General features: G+C 39.1%; 1 protein-coding gene across 3 annotated transcripts in view; it reads left to right on the top strand.

The window, feature by feature from the left end:
• The window catches only part of MAPRE2 (microtubule associated protein RP/EB family member 2), a 105,886-nt gene that overhangs the window by 51,232 nt on the left and 34,603 nt on the right, over positions 1 to 20,051 (top strand). For 2 of the 3 annotated variants that reach the window (XM_062570391.1, XM_062570390.1), the window contains one exon: positions 13,775 to 13,902. The exons of the other annotated variant lie outside the window; for it this stretch is intronic. In XM_062570391.1, coding sequence (XP_062426375.1) covers positions 13,782 to 13,902 — 121 coding nt within the window. In that variant the 5' untranslated portion in view covers positions 13,775 to 13,781. The remainder of the gene's footprint in view (positions 1 to 13,774; positions 13,903 to 20,051) is intronic. 3 annotated transcript variants of the gene reach the window in all.

Here is a 20,051-nt window from a genome sequence, read left to right as displayed (position 1 = left end):
TTGCTGAAGCCGGATCCCCAGTTAGGGGTACAGATCGCTTGCCACCGTTTTCAGAAGCACAAAACATAAAGGAAAAACATCCGTGGTCCTTCTGTGCATGGATTGCGTTAGCTTAACACTGAATAACTGTTTGAGTCTTGCCATGCTCAGATCTCTGCTGCCTGAGCCACCAATAAAGCTTCTTCATATTGTTTCATTATAATTAGATGGAAGGGGAATATTGTCTGTAAAAGTTTACTGAACATCTATTTAACTTTTTTAAGTGATGGCTTTTTTATTTTTAGAACAGTTCTGTTGTGCTCGTGTTAACATATATTAATTGAAAATGAAAATCTGCCTGTAATATTTTGACAGAAGCTTTTTTAGTTTCCTAGTGGTATGTAAAAGTACTAAATATTTGATAGAGAAGGCTCTATATACTGAAAACATACCCATTAAATGTCTTGGCTTAACCACTTGCAAATGATTTTTCATTTTACATAAAGCTCTATGCTTATTGAATTGTGCTTTTGTATTGAATCTATTTTTTGCTATGCTGTCCAAACAGGAAATGTAAACATTAATCAGTGTGTAGAGTTGTAAGGATGTAGCTTCCGTAGGAAATCCTACATCTGTGCCAAGTTGTTCTGCCTGGAGAGGAATATCCCTTGCAGGTTGTGGTCTTGATATTCTAGCCTCGCTTATGTCCATATTGCATCTCTTTCTTCTGTTGACTGGGGGCGGGAAGGGATTTTCAAATATGGATGAGATAAGAGAAGATGAAGCATATGAATTGGGATCCTGCATGGATAGAAGGACAAGGACAGAAGCACTGGAGAGCGTTGGACCGAGTTCTTATGAATTTAAACAGAAACATGTAGTGATCTAGAATCGTAATTTAAAAAGATATTGTAAACTGAAAAAAAATCTCATTTTGGAATTTTGGGGATTTCTGCTTTGCACTTTTTCACCAACATGGCAGTTGACAGCTAGAATAATGAACAGCACATTTTGCTGTAATGGAAGATGGTAAAGGAATGGTGTTTGTTCCTGTTTTTTTTCATATGCTTGTATATATATTTTTGGCAGAGCTTGAGAAATTTAATTTTTAATATGTTTCTTGGCATTTTGGAACTCTCAAAGGTAGTTAGAAAGGCTATGGAGGCCTCATTTTAGTGGGCTTCAATTTTGTCATTTAAGAGTAACTTAAGTGAACATCCCTTGTACCGCAGGGTTTCTTAGTACTATACAAACCCCCTACCCCAAACAGCTGTAATTATTCAGAGATGCACTTGAATGCAAATTCTTGCTTGTCACTGTGGAATGCAGTGTTGATTCTCAGAATGGCTTGCTGGCAATATGTATTAAACAATTTGGGGGGAATGAAAATTAATTTTAGGCAAATTTTGCATGGCTGTTACGCTTAACTTTGTAAGATTCATCTCTGTGGAGCTGGTCTAGTAATACCGTGAATAGGAAGCACTAAAATATTTAAGGCAAAATATGGATTTGCTTTATTCGTGTATTCAATGTTACACAAATCATGACTTACAGAATCTGTGTGTAGCAGTTTGTGTGAGAGTGGAGTATATACCCTAGTGATGTGAAAGTCCCCTGGGAACTTTCACATTCAGAAAGACTGAAATGTGTGTGTGCTGAGAACGTGGAGGCAGTGAAAAGGTAATTGGTTGAATAAAAGGGATACGTTTTGTAAAAGGACAACATTCACATATAAACAGCTGCTCTGTTGAAAACTTTGTTATGCAGAATAGGGTTAATTTATATTTTATTGAAACATTATTTGGGGTCCATATCACTCTTTGCCCACGCTAACATTTTGAGATGTTTTTCCTCAGAATGTTACTTCAGATGTGGACTGTAAATCAGGATTTGAAAACATTGTTTTCAGTCAACACATGCCTTTTGTGCTACTTGTCAAACTTGAGGAGGCATAAGGAATTTACATATATGTTTCTGTCTGCCAAAGATGGGATCTCCAGTGTACATTTTGGATCTGTGTTCCGCAAATGAGAAATGAGTTTTAGCAGCTGGCATGCCATAGAATTGCCTTGTGTCTTAAACCATCTTGTTTTTTTGTGGGGTGAGGTTTATCACCCTACTTTTTTGTGGGATGAGGTTTATCACCCTACACGTGATAGATTGTGGTACCACCTTAAGCACTACCTCTCAACTAGTTACTGAAGTGCTATACAGTATGGACCTAGTGGTCCTGTCGAACAGGTTGAACATGAGTCAGCAGCATGCCCTCAAAGTGAAGAAGGCCAATCCCATACTGGGCTGCGTTGACAAGTGGGTAGCCTGCAGCTCTAGGGAAGCGATTATTCCCCTCTAGTTGGTACTTTGGGGGTGTATCTGGAGCACTGTGTGTATTTTTGGCCTCTTCAAATAGAGAAAGGTGGTGATGTACTGGAGCAAGTTCAGCGGAAGGCCACCAAAAGGGTCTGGAACCTGGAGCACCTGAGCTGCTTCTCAGGGGAGGGGGAATCTCATTTCAGTTTAACCATCTGATGTGAGGGTAGTGAGAAGACAGCCAGATGCTCGTCAGAGGTGCACAGAGAGATGCAGCGGATATTAGCTGCAACAATGGAAATTCCAATTAAATATTGGGAAAAGCGTTTCCACAGTGGGAACTGGAAGATGCTGCCCAGAGAGGCTGTGGAATCTCTATCCCAGGAGATACTCAGAACTCAGCTAGGTGAGACCTTCAGCTGTCTTCTCTGTTGGCTCAGCTTTGAGCGGGAGGTTGGACCAGATGACCTCTGGAATTTCCTGCAGACCTAAATTACTTTGTGATTTGATTCTGTAACTAAAATAAATGTGAACCTCCTCTCCCTACCACCCCAAGTTTAAAACATGGCACACAAAAACAGAGTCAGCAAGTTGGTCATTTCAAAACTGGAAGGAAAATTATATGGCAACTAATTTATTATTGGCACCAGGATGAGATCATCCTGTGTTCAAAGTTACAAGTTGAAAGTGTATATATACGGTCTCAGTTTTGGATTTAAAAAACTCAAGATACAATTTCTAGACATACATCAGGCTGAACTGTTTGCTAACTTAAGTCTTGCCAATGTTATATTTCTACTGCTGCCTCAGTGCATTAATTACTTAATATTGCATTCTGTGCATCACTGGGAGCTTCTTTCACAGTGCAGTACCCAGGAATGACCAAAGGTTATAGAGAAGTTATAGGGAAGAGCAGAAGAATAGTTCTGCTATGTAATCAGTTTATTATGTACATTGCAATTAAGGATTACGTTTTGAAGCTAAAACCTGATGAATCACACTCTCAGCTTTTAATAAATTGTACGTATCTGTTTTCCTGAGGAAAATACTGATGTTATTGATACGTTTAATCTGCAGAAAGCTTGGCTATAGGCACAGCTCTTAAACTGTATCAGATGTGTGCTTAGTTTGACCTACTTTTACAGGGAGTGGTGTGAAACTGTCTTCTCACATGACCCACACCAACATTGTGAGGGCTGGAAAAACTAAACAAATATTCACATTATAGCATAGGTTATTACGTTCTAACTGCAATTATACATAGTTAGCAGGTAACTCATACAATCAACTTTTTTCCCCCTCCATGTTTACTGTGGGAGTTGAACTTGCTAATATTGCTGTTTGCCAGCTGGAAGCAATATACTTTAGGAATTGACCTCAAGATATTCCATGAAAGGAGGCCAAATCCTATTAAACAGGACATCCATGCTTCTCTTAGCTTAAGGTGCAGGGCTTTACCAGAGCTCCGAGATAAAGACTGTTGTAACTGCCAGTAAGCCTGTTCTTACAGCTCCGATTGCACCAAAGCAGTAAGCACCATCTAAAAAACATTATTTGAGAAAATAAAGCTTGGGGGGAAATAAAGCTTCCCCTTTAAATAGGGGAAGGAGACTTTTAAAACTAAAAACAAGAACACTGCATGGACCCTCAAAGACCAACACAGTTTTGAAGAAGCTTTGCTTGATACTGGTAGTCTCAGCAATTGCATTGGTAGGGCAACAGTGGTAAAATAAGTTTGTGGTTACTGGCACACAGCAAGAATAGTATGTTACATAAATCACACATGATTGAGCTAACATTTATAGAGGGCAATTTACTCTGTGAAGAATTAGTGAATAGTAGTTTTAGTTTCTCTAAAATGAATTTAGAGTTCCACTTTGAACTGCTATTCCAAGCAACTGGAACGTCTCATATTCTGAATAGTCCTTAATAAGAGTAATTCTTAAGTGCAGGTCATCAGCTGGAGATATCTTGAGTACCAGAATAATTGCAGAGTGTCTCTTTGGCTGTTGTAGTATTAAGTCCTGAAAACGGAGGAGGAAGTGAACACTACTTTGGTGTCCAAAAGCAAAATTGTCATGGAACATTAACACTGGAAATCTTTGTAATATTAATAATGATCTGTAGGGAATTGGTATGACCCAAAGATAGAGGTATTTATTTGGGCCTGTTTCAACAAACTTGGTGTCAAAACAGACATTTTTAATCTAGACTTCATCAGGGATGGTGGGAGGGAAAAGAGAGAGAAAGAGATGTTGAACGCACAAGCTACTAAAAGGCATTTAGCGTGCTGGCACAGCAGTGTGAGGAGGTAGAGCTGGCGGGACCCATCGTTCAGCTCGTGGCTGTCTTCTATAGCATGAGTCCTAGAAACTTGCCTACTGAGTGCCTTGCACACCCAGCAGAAAGCTGGGTTTTGCCTGGCAATTGCCCTTTGAACCCCAAATGTCCGCAGAGCCGCAGTAGAAATGGGAACCCAGGACAGCCGTGCTAGAGCCCAAGCTTTTATGCAGTGAAAAAAAGGTAGTGTTTCAAGGAGTGCTGCATCAGTGAAAGCAACCAGCATGGTTGCATGTTGCTTCATTTGCTGTCACATACTTGTTTACAACTGCAGGGTAAAAGTGGCTTAAAATAAATGTTGTCTTGTCTTTACCCCCGCTCAGTGTCATCACCTTTCTGCCATGGTCGCTTGCCACGGTTGCAGCAAGATGCATTATTAAGGGCAGAAGAAACGTTGTGATACATGAAAGTTGGATGCATCTGTGTTCTTTTGTACCATAAGAGATAACGGTTGATCCATGACAGGGTCCTCGTTCTCTCCAGCACGATCACGTTACAGAATTTGAGGGCGGAAAAGATTTATTGTAGTCCATCTCTAGCTAGCACAAGACTGTTCCCGTGAGACGCCGTCTAGAGTGCTCCCAGGTGAAACTTCACATGCCGTGAATAAGCAGGTTTTATTAAGTGTGCTGCAGTCGCCTGTGAGGAAACTGAGGAAGAAATCATTGCATTTCTGTTTGTGTAATCTTCCCCTTTTCTCTTCTTCCCAGACTCTTTTGCAGTCCCTGGCTGTCCTGTTCCCTTCTCCTGCTGAGTCACGGCTTCGCGGAGCTGTGCATACTTGGCTCTTAGCAAGTATGTGAGGCGCTTGGAGCCCGCTTCGGCCCCCTCTGAGGAGGGCTGTATAGTATTACAAAATCTCATTTGACATTACGTTATGCTTGGAGTAAATTGGTGTGTTACTTTAGCCTTTCACCTCTGAACGTATACACGTTGGGGAGGACGAGGGGGAGGGAGGAATCCCAGATGGGTCAAAACTAAATTAATTTGGTGACTTCATCTTGCTGACTAGCTGGATCTTGTCCCTGTTGAAACTCCCAAGCCTGCCCACGCCATTTTCTGGACTTAAAAGGCGGAAACGAGCTCGAGCGCGAACCTCCAGGAAAACAGCGGACCGCCTGCCCTGTCGGAGTTGCTGCAAGGTTGGAGCGTAGCCTGCATTTGGCATCGCTAAAAATAAAGCCTGAGGGGCCTAATAATCTAGGTGCTCGTAAGCTACTTCCAAGAGTTGGGGTTTTTTCTTAATCAGGATTTCTGATTATTCTTATCCCCTCCTACTCGGGGCAGATGTTTCCGTGGTGTAAATGCAGGGGACTGCTTGGGTGCATCTGCAGTGTTTTGTCTGGGAGTTGATGGGCTGCCCTCGAGGTGGGCAGCGAGTTCAGGACGAGCTCTGCTCAGCTGCTGTCTTCGCTCTCCAGCAAATCTGAATTTGTGAGAGCACTTGGAGATCCACTGTGTGAAAATGTAACTACTCATCAATTGTGTAGTGGGAACAGATAAAAGGTTCATCGACTATTTGCAGAACCCAGGCCAGGAGTTGGAGACTTGCTAAAATGTGCTGCCTCCCTAGGCATCCTTTCTGTGCCATAATGACTGTACTCAGCGATGCTGTTACCTTACTTCAGATCTTGTTTTTAACTTCTTAGAAATCCTTTAGCTGTCTTGTGTTCTGTATGCATGCCTACCAATGTTATTTTCAACAAGAGTTAAAAATTAATACAAAGAGAATCAAAACTCCGATGTTTGACTTGGTGAATTGAGATGTGTTTCATGGAAGACTGTTTGCTTATGCATCAACTTTTTCAAGATTTTCTAGCTACAAAATGATTGCAGATTCTCTTCTATCCTGTTTATATAAGCCTGAGAAATAGTTTTCTCTGAATCAGCATTTTTCACAATCCTGGTGTCTCTTGTGAAAAATGGGCTATTTTCAAACGTCTATTATGAAAACATTACCAGTTGCATATCTTCCTTATATCTTAAGATTTTAGAGGTAAAGGCCTTAGTGGAGGAGAGTGGAGATAATAATTGTAAGTAACAGCATATTATTTTTTAGCGCCCATGTTCCTCTCTTTCAGCTCATTTCAAAGGTTTCTCTGGTTCTTCATTTAAAAAATGCCTTCATAATTTGTGATAACATTCATTTTGTATTCATATTCATGCATGCTTTCCCTAAAATAACAGTGCCTGTCTTCACAGCACTGAGAATTGGTAACGCTGTGTTAGATTATAGTTTTTCTAAGGTCTAGTCTGAGAATGCTGTACATTGCTGTGGTTCATTTGTAAATAGTTTTAGTGAATATACCTTTTTAGAAGCAGTGTCGGCCAAAGACTGTGAATGGCTTCTGTTTCGTATAGGCTACTGAAGTCTGCCTTTCTGGAGTCTCTATCTTTTGCTCAGAGTGTATTTTTTTTTTAGTTGAGATTCATTTACTCATAGAAATTGATAGGAAGAGCCTTTCAGGCTATGCAGGTAATTCCAACCCAAATTAAGACAGTATGTAGTGAAGGGCTAACGCTGTACTGTACTTTTGCAGGCAAAGGGGAGTCCTGCATAAAATCCATTAGTATTGCCGTGGAGACATGATACGGGCAGCGTATTCCATTGCTCTACACTGTCAGTGGCAGCAGGAATGAAGGAATCGGAAGGTAGTCCAAGAATGAAAAATTGTCACTTATGCTGTGCAAATCTGGCTGGCTGATCAAAACTATAAAATTCCAGTGACTCACTGAATGGAAATTACCCTAATTTCACAACTGTTTAGTGAATAAACTTCAAGCAAAGTATTTTGCAAAAAGTAGGCAGTAGACAGGGTAAGGCAGTGGTGGTGGTTGGGCCATCTCAGAATTTTTGGCTCAGATTGTGTATATTGTTTGAATGCTTTTGGTTGTGTTTTTCAGAAGGATGTGAATGTCTGGAAAAGAAACAGTATTTTTCTGCCCCTTAGAAACCCATATGGATGGGTTTTTTGTTTTTGTCTTCTTTTTTCTTTGTTTTCTAAAGCCTTATGTACCACAGAACAGAATTACCATCAGTTTATGTAGGAGTTATTCAGATTAGGGTGTAAACCAGGCCTTGATATGCATCATAAACATTTATGTAGGTCAGAATAGCCCAGCATTGGCAGGCAGTCTCTAATTTAAAAGAACAAAACTGAAAAAAATGCACTAATCCAATCAAAATAAATCTCTTAGTGCTCTAACCTCACTTGCCTTTAAACAGAGAACTGCGATGAGAACAATAGAAAATACACGGTTCAGCATGCTAGGTGGTGGTGATGCTGCAGCATTCAAGCAATCAAAATGTACGTGGATTGATGCAGTCTTGTCTCGACTCTGTAGCATGCTTCACATGATTTTAGGTCTTCAAGTTAGATCCATGCTGTGAAGCTAAAATGGCATTTGGAAGTGAATGAGATACATAAATAATAAAGGATTTTTAATATTTCAACACTGTTAGTAACAGGGGTACAGTGCACAAGAGGTTTGACATTCAGCATTTTAAAAGGTGTGATTTTTTTCCCAGTATTACAACCAGAGCATTATTTTCTGCTTTTTTTTTCTGTGGCAATATCTCATAGTGATTCATTTCTAAGTGTTTGAGGTTTCTGACTGGGATAGAGCATTTTATAATGCTTGCTGCAAAAGTTACTTCAGTTACAGTACTCTGCCTTGAGGGAGCTGGTTTTTGCAATGGCATTTTCCAGAGGAGCACAGCACAGCTCAAAAGGTAGGGTAAGAACAGTGCATTGACAGAATGTGCTGTCTTTTTTTTTTTTTTTTTTTAATATTTTTCTGTCCTCGAGATTCCCTTCAGCAAAGATGTCTCCAAGAGTAAGTGGACTCTAATGGTATGGACAAGGCTGTATGTAATGAAATGCAAAAATAGCAGGCAAGGTCCAGCTGCAAATCAACTACCATTTCAGGATTATAGTAAAGAATAAATTCTCCTTCTGTAGGGCTGTGGCCACAGAGGCTCACATTTTTTTTTTATTATTATTTATTTATTTATTTTTCCTTTCTCATGGATTTTTGCTTTCCAGTAGCTTTCACCTGAAAAACCCTTTCAGGGGACAGCTTCAAGAAGGCTCTGTAGTTTTACACAGATATCCTCTATGTTTAAAAACTCAGTATCATATTCTTCAGTATCGTATTCTACAACACAAGAAAGCTTTGTAGGTTCAGAGGTGATTGCACATGTGATCAGTAATTGCATTGGAGATAGATTCATTGCTATAATCCTTCTAATCTTGGTGTTTCAATTGCTTTGGCATAAGACAGTGTCTGCTGTCAACAACTGCTTTTCTCCCCTCTCCTCAAGAAGCAAAGCAAATACGGCTCTTGCAAAACCATCCTTAAACACAGCTGGATAAGATCTTGTAAAGCAGCTGTTACCTGTGGCAAGAGCAATGGGAAAATACCTAATACCTGGAGACTCTGTGCTGTGTGTAATGGCTTAAAAAACAAATACTCTGTTGACCATTGGACATGCTGAGCTGGTATGATTCTGATTTGGGAAGTTACTTAAGCATGTGCATGATTTTTGGCACCTAACTAATCCTGTGAACTCATGTCTGTAGTGCTTAGTCGTGCATGGGTGGAAGTGTTTTCTGAAATGGCTTGAACTAGCAAGTAAAGAGTCTATTGCTCTTATTTATTGGGGATTTAATTTCAGTTTCTTGCAAGTAAAATAAAAGAGAGTCTTTCACATCTAGGCAGTACTGTAACAGTGCATTGCTAGAGGCTTTAAATCTTCAAAGCCCGTGGGTGTAGTGGAGGATGCGATTTTCTGTCTTGAAGCTACTTGTGGTTGCTACGGAGTCACTAGGCATCTGTGTGGAAGATGGAAACTTAAACATCACCGTGAGGTGGATGCTGTTCTTCAGGCTTGTATAAGCCTCGTGACATCTTTATGCTTGAGAGCCTTCAGTCTAAACAAGAGAAGGCATAACAAGTTGAAAATGTAAATAATGTATTGGGAAGATAGGAATAAGTAGTATATTAAGACATACAAACAAGTTGTTAGCTACTTGGCCGTTCACAGAGCATGCAGGTCTCCACCTGCTCAGCTCTTCTCTTGCATTGCATTAGAGATGTTTATTAATACGGGCTTTGAGTCCGGATCAGATTTTTAGTAGTTCAGCATGCAGGGAACTGAGTCAGTTAGAAAAAGCTGGTCTCAGCTGGGGGTTCAAGTGCAGGAATTGAGCTTGTCGCAGAATACCTTAGCTTCTCTATTTAATTGTTGTTCATTTTTTCCAAGGTCTGCCTGTGTGGCAAACAGGATACGTGTGCATCTGAGCACCAAATTAGAACACACTTATTGTAAAGGAAATCTTTCCTAGCTGTGTTTGTTTAAAACATAACCCTAGAAGGGAGGGGGACGAAGGAACCAAAGGCGTTGTAAACCCTTTCAAGGGAAGAGACCATAGAAGATTCAGACACGTGTTACCAAGTCACTGTAAATAGTGGGTTGTATAATTTTGTTGATTTCTACCAAAATAAATACTGATTTTGCAGAGGTTTGTTTAAAATCAAATTGATGCATACTCAACTTAACATAGGTATAGGAATGTGAAGCTGCTGTCTCCAGCAAATATGCAAAACTTTTGCTTGACCCAGAGATCATAATAATTGTTTTTGTTTGCAGACACAGTGTAAATAACATTACAGGTGTGCTTCGGGATGTTATTTTAAACCTCAGGTTGTTCATTCTGTCACCATTTCCTGATGTATAGTTCTCAGTCCCATATAGTGCTGCGAAGAGCTTGTTTGCCCTCCTCTCGCTTACTGGAAGACACGCGTCTCTCTTTACGGTTGCTTTGGGAGGAGAGTGGTGCTTCTTTCCTGCGTGTAGATATTCTTAATCTTTTTAGCAGGATAGACTTGCTGCTTTCATTACTGGGAGCTGATGATTGTTGAGTGTTTTGCTTGGCCTAAGGAGGCCAATTAAAATTTGAGCAAAATAATGGCAATTCCAAAACCAGAGTAGCTTTATTTCAAATGTTATCTAAAATGTTTAAATGTTATCTAAATATTTTGGCCTCTTTAGAACGAGTGGACTGTTCCATATTGAACTGTTGGTTTAATATTAAACTTAATATTGTGAATCTTAAATGGGTGTTAAATTCACTATTAAATTGTTACTTTGTTTTTACAAAGTGTTTAATCTGTTTAATAGTGAAAATATTAGTATCTTTCTACTATAAAAAAGCTAAAAATATCTATAAAAGAGCTAAAAATACTAAAATGTGGTAGAAATTAAGTTTTAAACTTGAGATACCATGAGTAACAAAGGTGCTTTTTATCTGTACAATCTATCTCCAATTCTAGTGCTAGAAGCTCGGTTTTCCTAATTAGCCGTAATAATGTGGTTTTAAGAATAATAGGGCACTCCCTATTTCTAAATCCTGCACTCGGTTCATTCCAGGAGCTTAATGTGTACCAAGAGAACAACCTTTGCTAACCTAAGGCTGAATACAGTGCAGTGTTCGTACAGTTAGTTGTGTTGTCTGGGAGCCTGCAGGAAGCTCCAAGTTGGAAGAACTTCACAGGCTGAGGAGAGTCTAATTTGTTCTGTACTGGGATGTGCCCATATAGACGTGGGTAGGGAGGCAGTCCGCTCCTAAACAAATTGCTCTGGATACTGACAGTAGCCTATCAGAGCCTGATTTCTGAGGGCTGATTTACCTCGACTGGCCTGCCTCTCTCTCTCTCTCTCTCTGATAAGGCAAATTTGGGAACTTTGTATTTTGGTTCTTCACATCAGTAGATGCGGACAATTTAAATGACCTCCTCTGTCTGTGAAATTCGCTTTAAAAAAGCGACTTCTATCCCAAACTTCATGTGTTTTGATCATCACCTCTGCTCTATGTATCTGTACACTTAGATGTTATTGAGTCGTTTCGTGCCTTAAAAAAAAAATCTAGCCCACTTGCTCCAGCTACCTAAAAATGGATTGAGGTAACTTGCAGGCATTATGTTCTCTGCAGAATTGTTTATGAAGCTTCAAATCTGTTGCGTCTTTGTAAATCCTCAAAGAGAATAATCCAGGCAAGCCTCAGATTCCACCGATGAGATCCTGCTCTCCTTTACTGAGTAGGAAGGTTGAGGTCCAAGGCTGACACAGCAGGACGGTGCTGCAGGGAGCAAATTGTGTTATCTATGAGATGTCACTAGACGGTGATGTCACTAGAGAAAAAAGCGTGAAGTTCCAACCAAACCATTTCCTTTGAAGAATAATATTACAACTTGCTGATTATTTGATCATTTTTGAATGATGCTATACTTCTGATTTTCACTTGTGGACTTCCTGAAGGATTAGTTTTGGGAACATTGTTGTTTACTATTTTCATGAATCATGACTTGGCTGAGCTTTTTGAAACTGCTGATGATATAAGCTTGAATATGCTCATCTTTCTTAGCAACATCTCCAAACAGAAAGATGTGGCTAGTGTCGCATAATAGAAATGGAATAAAAATCAGTAGTATGCATCTCATATATGCATTTGGGTACTGATGATAAATCCTGCTGTCAGTTATAAATACTTGCTGAAAAAGGCCTTGATTGTCTAGGAAGATGTATTTAAGACAAAAAAAAGAAATCTTGAAGGTGAGCCTTCCACTCTGCTTGGCCCTGGTGAGGTCCACCTAGAGTACTGTGTCTAGTGAAGGACTCCCCAGTGTAAGAGAGAGATGGAGTTACTGGAGCAAATCCAGCAAAGTGCTGCTAAGATGATGAAGGCACTGGAGCATCTCTCATATGAGGAAAGGCTGAGAGAACTGGGACTGTTCAGCCTGGAGAAAAGAAGGCTCTGGGGGGATCTTCTCAATGTCTATAAATATCAGAAGGAAGGATGTAGACAGGATGGGGCCAGACTCTTTTCAGTGGTGTGCAACGAAAGGACGAGAGACAGCGGGTACAAACTGAATCAGGAAGTTCTGCCTGAACATAAGGAAAAACTTTTTCACTGTGAGGGTGACTGCGCGTTGGAACAGGTTGCCCCAGAGAGGTTGTGGAGTCCCCCTCCTTGGAGATATTCAGAAGCCATCTGGATACAGTCCTGGGCAACCTGCTCTAACTGACGCTGCTTGAGCGCCTGGGGCTTTGGACTAGATGATCTCTAAAGGTCCTTTCCAACCTCAACCATTCTGTGAAACGATGTGGCTGTGAAAATTCTCAGCACAAAGTGCTGTTATCCAAGGTCTTGGTGAAAGTTTTTTTGAACAGTGATTTGAATTCCATGTAGCTGTATTCAAGAAGGACTACTAAAATGACTAGTAAAAGAAAATGTGACTTTATCAGAGACTCAGAATTGATCTGTTTAATCTAGCCTGTCTGGGCTTTGGGACAGACTCTATTTGCAATCTCTAACACGTCAGGAAATCAGTTCTGGGGAGGGAAAAGCCATTTGAACTGTAGGATAGTGGTAGCAGAAGAATAAGTGGATTTGAACTGAATAGGAAATGTTCATAATGTTTCAGAACTCAATTCCTTTAAATCAGCTTTCTAACTGGACTGTGGGGAGTACACATTTGACTTACTTTTAGGATAGAGGTTCGTAAATTTTAAAAAAGGATTATTTGGCATGCTGTGTAACTGCTGGACACTGAATTGATGATCCAAAAGGTCTCTATCTGAGTAAGAATTCAGTATTTGAGTAAACAGAACAGCTTAATCTTCTGTAAATTATCTTAAACTAAAATACTGATTTAGGGAATATGATCATCTTGCAATTGCAAAAGGTGTTGTGGAGATACCAAATCTGTGTATTCATGCAACACTAAATGACAACACCAGGTTTCTGATTCTGTCTTTATATCTTTAGGCTATATTTGATTCATTTTGTTCCTACTTCATTAGCATGAAGGAGAGAGATTTGTATGTATGCAGACTTGTATGTTATTTGAGTACAATGACAGCAAGAGAAATATGTTTATAGATTCTAAGAGGACATTGGGAAGGTTATATACATTGCTTAAGATTAAAAATGAGCCTCCTTTCTCCATAAAAGAGAAGGTTCTGTAGTAATGCAGCTTTTCTTTTTGTTCCCTGTCTCTGAACAAGCTGTTTAAATTCATTCTGTTTGGAAAACAATTACCAAAATGTCAAAAATACTTTTTTTGTCCTTTTTTTTCCTAGTTGGGGAATGGCGGTCAACGTGTACTCTACCTCTATAACCCAAGAGACTATGAGCAGACATGACATCATCGCATGGGTTAATGATATATTAGCTTTAAACTACACAAAAGTCGAACAACTCTGTTCAGGTAAGAAAATATGGTATGTTTTACCAATGTTTATTTTAAAACCACTTTAAAAGTCTGATTTGCTGAAAATAGATAACTTCTAGCTTTGACATAAAACAGTTTCTCTGAGAAAAGAGGCTAACGTAGGAAACAAAGGAAACGTTTCTGTGTCCATGTTAATTATGGAAAGATAAAGTGCCTTGAGAAAGCGTGACAAATGCAGAGGTGAGCAGCATGATTGTAGCAGAAGATACTTGGAAGTAATAAAAAGCAAGAAAAGAATACAATGGTAAGCTTTTGTGTTTTAATGCTACCAGGGAGGTATCTTTTTAGAGAGAGAGCGGATATAGCTAAAATGTGACAGATTACAGCAAACCCAAGTGAATAAAATTCTCCAGCACCTGTTCATTCCTGGTAAGGGTTCTGAAATCCCTGCTGCTGTTTGCATAAAAATACTCAAAGTATGACTGTGTGAAGTGAAGAAAAATATGAAATGTAGGAAACCAACATTTAGCTGCTGTAAGATGTTTCAGCAGTTTGTCAGGCAAATTTGCCTGTTTCTCTTTAAACGTGACTGAACTCCTGTAAGTAAATTTAGTAGTGAGCTCTGTAAAACAGTAATGGTTTCAATATTTTGGACACTTTGATTAACCAAAGTGGAAGCCACAAGATGTATGTGAAATAACAGGATTTTATAACTAGATGATGACTAGAAATGATACAGACAAAGGCCAGTGCTTTACTGAGAACACAAGATGCCCTTGGGGAGTGATTCTTTCTGATTTCCTACTGTGATTTTTAAAATTGAAGATGTTTGTGTTGGAGGAGATCTAACTAGATCACTCTCTCCAGACACTAGTGACATGCTGGGAATATCTTATTTACAACCACAATGCTCTAATGCATAGAACTGAAACTAAATTACCACTTCTCAGCTATTTACTGGTCCAGTTGAAATGCATAAATGAGGTATTTTCTTCAGATACTTGGATTTTACCTACCATTCTTGATGATTTTTCTTTCTCATAGATGTTTCCTGAAAGATAGAGGAAATCCATTTGAAGATGACAACCCTATAGCATATTTTTTTTAATTCAAAACAAACAAACAAACAAAACAAATCTGATCTTTAGCAGCAGTCTGACATGCTTAAAGAAATGCAATGATCATGAAATTAAGGTTGACAAAGTGCAGGTTAAAATGCATGTAAGTAACTGATATATACTTAGTTACTGATTGACATGACTAATGACATCAGAACATGAGATATAAGTTTAACAGCTGTCAAAGAACTTGAAATTGAAATGTTATTCCTATCTATTGTTATATTTACATTTCTGGAAGTTAGTCTGAGTATTTGCTTTTGGTGGGTTGTATATTGAGGAGATCTAGGCTTGAGGGTGCACATGTGTGTATTCTATATACAAGTGTATATATGGATACCTATAAAGAAATTGAAAGATACAAGAAAATGCACATTTTCTTTCCAAAATACCCAACATTTGCCATTGTTTGAAGCAGGAAGTATACTAGACAGGGTAAGTTATTGATTTGTTCCCACATAGCTATTCATATGCTCCTAAACAGTTGAAAGGAAGCTTTTGAAGTTAGCTTTCCATCAAGTTAAATGTGTGTGGGCTTACAAAAACAACTTTCCCAAAATAGGGAAGAGGTGATCTAAGAAAGCTTTGATTATGCAGAAGACAATTAGTTAAATTTACTTAAGAAGATCTGGATGTAGAGACTTCAGCTGGGTAAGGCAGGCAGGCAGAAGTGTGGAAATTGTCACAAACTCACTGTCCCATTTTATTGCGCAGCTTCTTATACAACTCTTTTCTGTGACCTCCAATAAGGATTTTAGGACATACCACAAGGGAAAAACAGAAAAAAAAACTTGTTTCATTAGAATGCTTGCTCCTATCTTGTATAAATTTGATCTTTCATTCCTTTAGAATTTCCTGGGTTGTATTAATTGCTATTGTTACTTGATGCTTTTACATTCATATCTCATAAACCTATAAATTTGAATTTCGCAATTTGGCTTACATATTGCTACTTTTACATGAATGTTCATTAGAATCCCAAAATGGGCTTTTATATTTCCTTATATGAGGAAGCATTCTCTCATGCTAGTACAGTCCTTTCTGTTGTGGTTCAAAGGACTTTAATGTGTGAACTGTTGAATCTAATCTCTACTAGATGACTGCAGATACTAGAGCACAGTAGTCTTTTGGGCTAGTTCCTTTCCATTTGAGACTGCGTAGATCATTTCTCAGAGGCTGTTGCAAAACATCCTTGTAGGTAGTGAAGGTAGGCAGAAAATAAACTGTGGGAATCTTTCTGTATTCAGTGTAGTTTACCATGTAAACTACAAGTAGTTTATTTAATGAATGTGTAGTTTATTTAGTGTAGTTTACCAGATGGAAACTAGGAGGAGTGGTAGCACAGATGACCACGGGCCAAGTAAAAGGCAAACCACCAGCAAGCACAGTATGGACCATAGCGTGAGAACTGGTGGTCTCTCTCATTCATTCTAGCATTCCTTTAGTTGATGTTCCTTAAAGCATTTGCAGGCTTCATGCTGCTTAACATTAGTTGCCATAAAATATGAGCATTTCTCAAAAACTTCAAAGAGAAGGAATATGTGGGAAGTGCTATAACACGATGAAGCATTTCACAGTATTAACAGTGAGTTACAGAGCCACTGCAACTGGATTTTTATATGCTAATGTAAAACTGTATGGACTTTTCTTCTTTTCAAGAAAAAGGTGTTAAGATTTGTCAGGCTGTCATGTGAATATTCAGTTTGTATTCATTCCTTGCAGTAAGGAGTACTCTAAAGACCGCAAAAAACTAAAAACAAGGCTCCAGAAATGAGAGGGGCTGAGTTTGAATGAACAGCACAGAAGTTTTCTTTTAAGGAGGCATGAGCCACCTAGCTGTGATCATCATCATCTTACATGCTGGTGTTCAGCACCTGAATGCAAGACTTCACGTGTGCCTAAGATTTTTATCAAGCCTAGCACTAATTTTGGACATTTTGAAGTTAAACAGTAAGGAATAATATGACGTTCTGCCTTTACTAATGCCTTTATTCAGAGCTCGAAAGCATACCTAAAGCTTGATGTGACAGTTCTTAATAAAGAAAAATCAATCAGCCTTTGTTTTTCCACTGTTGTGGAGAAGTGGCTTTGATAGTGTACGTGCTTTGGAAATGCCAGCCTGTTTCCCAGTTGCCAGTTACAGCAACAGAGCTCGAATGAGAAGCAGCAAAGGAAGAAGCTGGCTTAGTCATAAAGTATTTGTATTCTTCTTGAGTCTTAGATGTGTTTTTGTCCTTGCTAAGTAGGCCGAGCAAAGTGTAGTGTCCCCTGAGCTTTTTGAATGCCTGCTGTAGCAGTGATGTGCCAGAAAGACCAGGTTATGGATGAATGCCGCCCTGGAGGGTCTAAATTTAGTTTGCATCTCCTCTGGTAGTTTAGTTTTGACAATACAAGTGGGAAAAACTCTCTGAGTGTCTCAAAGCAAGAGAATTCTTTTAGCTTTAGGAAGTGTCATTTTGTCAGTGTTGGTCTCCAGGCTGACTTTCCGCAAGACTGTTAACCTGCATTTGAAATTTGTAAACCACGTTTATACAGTGTGTTGCTTTTAGGTGGGCATTAGACTAGGGAGCATTTAATTCAATTCAAGTGAATGAGTAATGATAGAGAACTGGTAAGATTTAATGTAGTAGGACCCCCTGTACAACAGCCATATTCATGGAGAATAGGAGTTTCAAATGAAGTATGACATTATTTGTTTATTAGGAGTCATGATATTTTTGCAATGAATAAACAGTGGCTTTCTAAGAATCCTAACTAAATAGCTTATAACTTTTTTTTTTTTTTCCCTAAGACTTTTTCAGCTATAGGGAATACTGAGTGTTTGGCTGCTACAGGAGAGTAAATTCAAAATAAGAGTCAGGCAGGAGATGATTACAGAAAATTACAGAGAGCTGGCATATGAATTGTAAAGAAGCAGTACGAAGTGTATAAGCTGTATAAGTTATGAGCAAGGAAGCTAGAAATAGCATATGTACATAGGAAAAAAAATGCAGTTTGAAATGAAGTGTAAGTTCTGGCTCAGCTGAATTCAAGTGATTCTTTGAGATGAAGCAGATACAGAATCTCACCTTATTTTCTTTCTGCATTTGAAAATTCTCCATAGAACTACAAACTTGCAAGTTGTCTAGCCTCCAGTGTGTACCAGTCTTCTGTCTTTCTGAATTTGTGTGCAAAGATCAAGGATTAAATGCATTTTGTTTCCTTCCTTGCTTTTAACAAATGTCTGTATTATAAAATGAGCATGTAAAAGCACATGCATTTTGAAATTTTGGACTGTGATGCTTTCTCCACAGATGCCTTGGGTAAAGGCAGTCATGACCAGGAATTTTTCTTATGGTGACTGCTGGCATTATAGTATATCTTGATTGGAGCTCCTTCTACTGTGAAAATATGTTGTGGTCACTTTATAGATAAATTTTTAGTACTCTTCCCTTCCCCTCCCCCCCCCATCTAGAAGGAGGGAAAGCAGGAGATAGGGCAGATGTTTTTTCTTCATTGACTTTGCGTCATCTCTGCAGCTTACGTTTTTTAGGGAGAACTTCATCACCGTCTGTACTGGCCTGTTGTCCCTGCTGGCTGGTGATTTGCAGTGAGGAAACTTGTTCTTTTGCTTGTGAAGGTTGTCAGAGGTGTTTTGGTGCCTTGGTGCCTTGCAGCAAGCCCTCTGCTAAGGGGGCTAGTCGCTAGGTTTACCAGCACAGCGGCATTTGGAGTGCAGCTGTCCTGCATCCGGCACCGGCTTGCCTTAAGCTCCTGCAGTATCAATACGAAGCAGTGAGCCAGACAAGCTCCCCTGGGAGGTGCAGTCAGTGTTGGAAGGGGCTTTTCTCTCTGGTTTTGGTGTGGCACACAGTAAGGATCTTGAGAGCAAGGCTGAGGTGGCTGAGGAGAAGCTTACTTGCAAGACAGAGAAATGGTGAGAAGGATTTTTTTCTTCTGCATGTCATTTGTATAGGCAAAGGGAGTATGTTTAGCGACTTGGTTGCGTATTTGTTTCAGTTTTCATGGTTCTGAAGATGTATTTTGCTCTGCATCAGTGTTAAGCCATTAACTTCCTACATGTGTGTTACTAAAATCTGCGTGATAGGACCTTGTTAGAGCATTTGTTGCCAGCGTGGTTTCTGCACGTGTTGGGGTACTGGTACAGGCTGAGCTGAAGCGTATAGCAATGTTGTTTTTTCTCAGCTTGCAGCCTTGCAAAGCCTCAGTCTCTAGAGTAATTTGGAAACATGGTTAAAACATGGCTTGATCCCATATGTACTGTTGAAACCAAGGCATGTTTCAAGGAACTGACATGTTGTACTTGGGTCCTGCAACACTGAGGATACTCAGTGTAAATGACTTCTTGATGTCTTCCATATGATGTTTCGGATTAAAGAAATACAATAAATGTTGATGATAGGATTTAAGATCATTTTCAAAACTTTCTAAGGAGACTTGCAAAGCAGTATCATGAGACTTTTGGCCAATACTAATTCTTTCTTAAAATGTCATTCATTAAGAATTTGGAAGGAATAGAACTTAAAGAAAGTTTTCACTTTTTTATTTAATTACTCATAACACTGTCTCTCACAGTTGCTGTATCTCCCTCCCTTTTTTTTTTTAAGAGCTTGTCAGATTTTGTCTGCTACTTTTTTTTTTCTTTAGGCATAGTGGGATACATGGCTATTTTAAGTTACATGGGAAATACATTTTCTGAAATTGTCTTTTTCTGCCCATTTCAAAATTAATGAATTCTGAAATAAATTATTACTAAAAATTAAGAATTAAAAATTCTGTATAATTCATGAGCAACTTAATGATATACATACTTAAGAAACTAAGAATATAAGTTAACACAGAGGAAACCTCCCTCCAGTTATTTAAAAAGTTGGGTGGATATCTGGATTATGTCAAACATATCCCTCCCTGTGTGGCATAGGATTTTCTGTAGTCTAGAAGCATGTCTCAATAATAGTCAGTTAGGTTTGCAGGACGTAGACAGTTCTGTATGTTTTCGATGTTAGCAAAGCTGCATTAAGAGGTCCCTGTCTATGCAGGCACTCATTCTGCGCTCACGGAGTCAGT

This window comes from Rhea pennata, chromosome 2 (genome assembly GCF_028389875.1).
Source record: "Rhea pennata isolate bPtePen1 chromosome 2, bPtePen1.pri, whole genome shotgun sequence".
Lineage (NCBI taxonomy): Eukaryota > Metazoa > Chordata > Aves > Rheiformes > Rheidae > Rhea > Rhea pennata.
The sequence above is the reverse complement of the archived record's forward strand: the minus strand, read 5'-3'. Positions and strand labels throughout refer to the sequence as shown.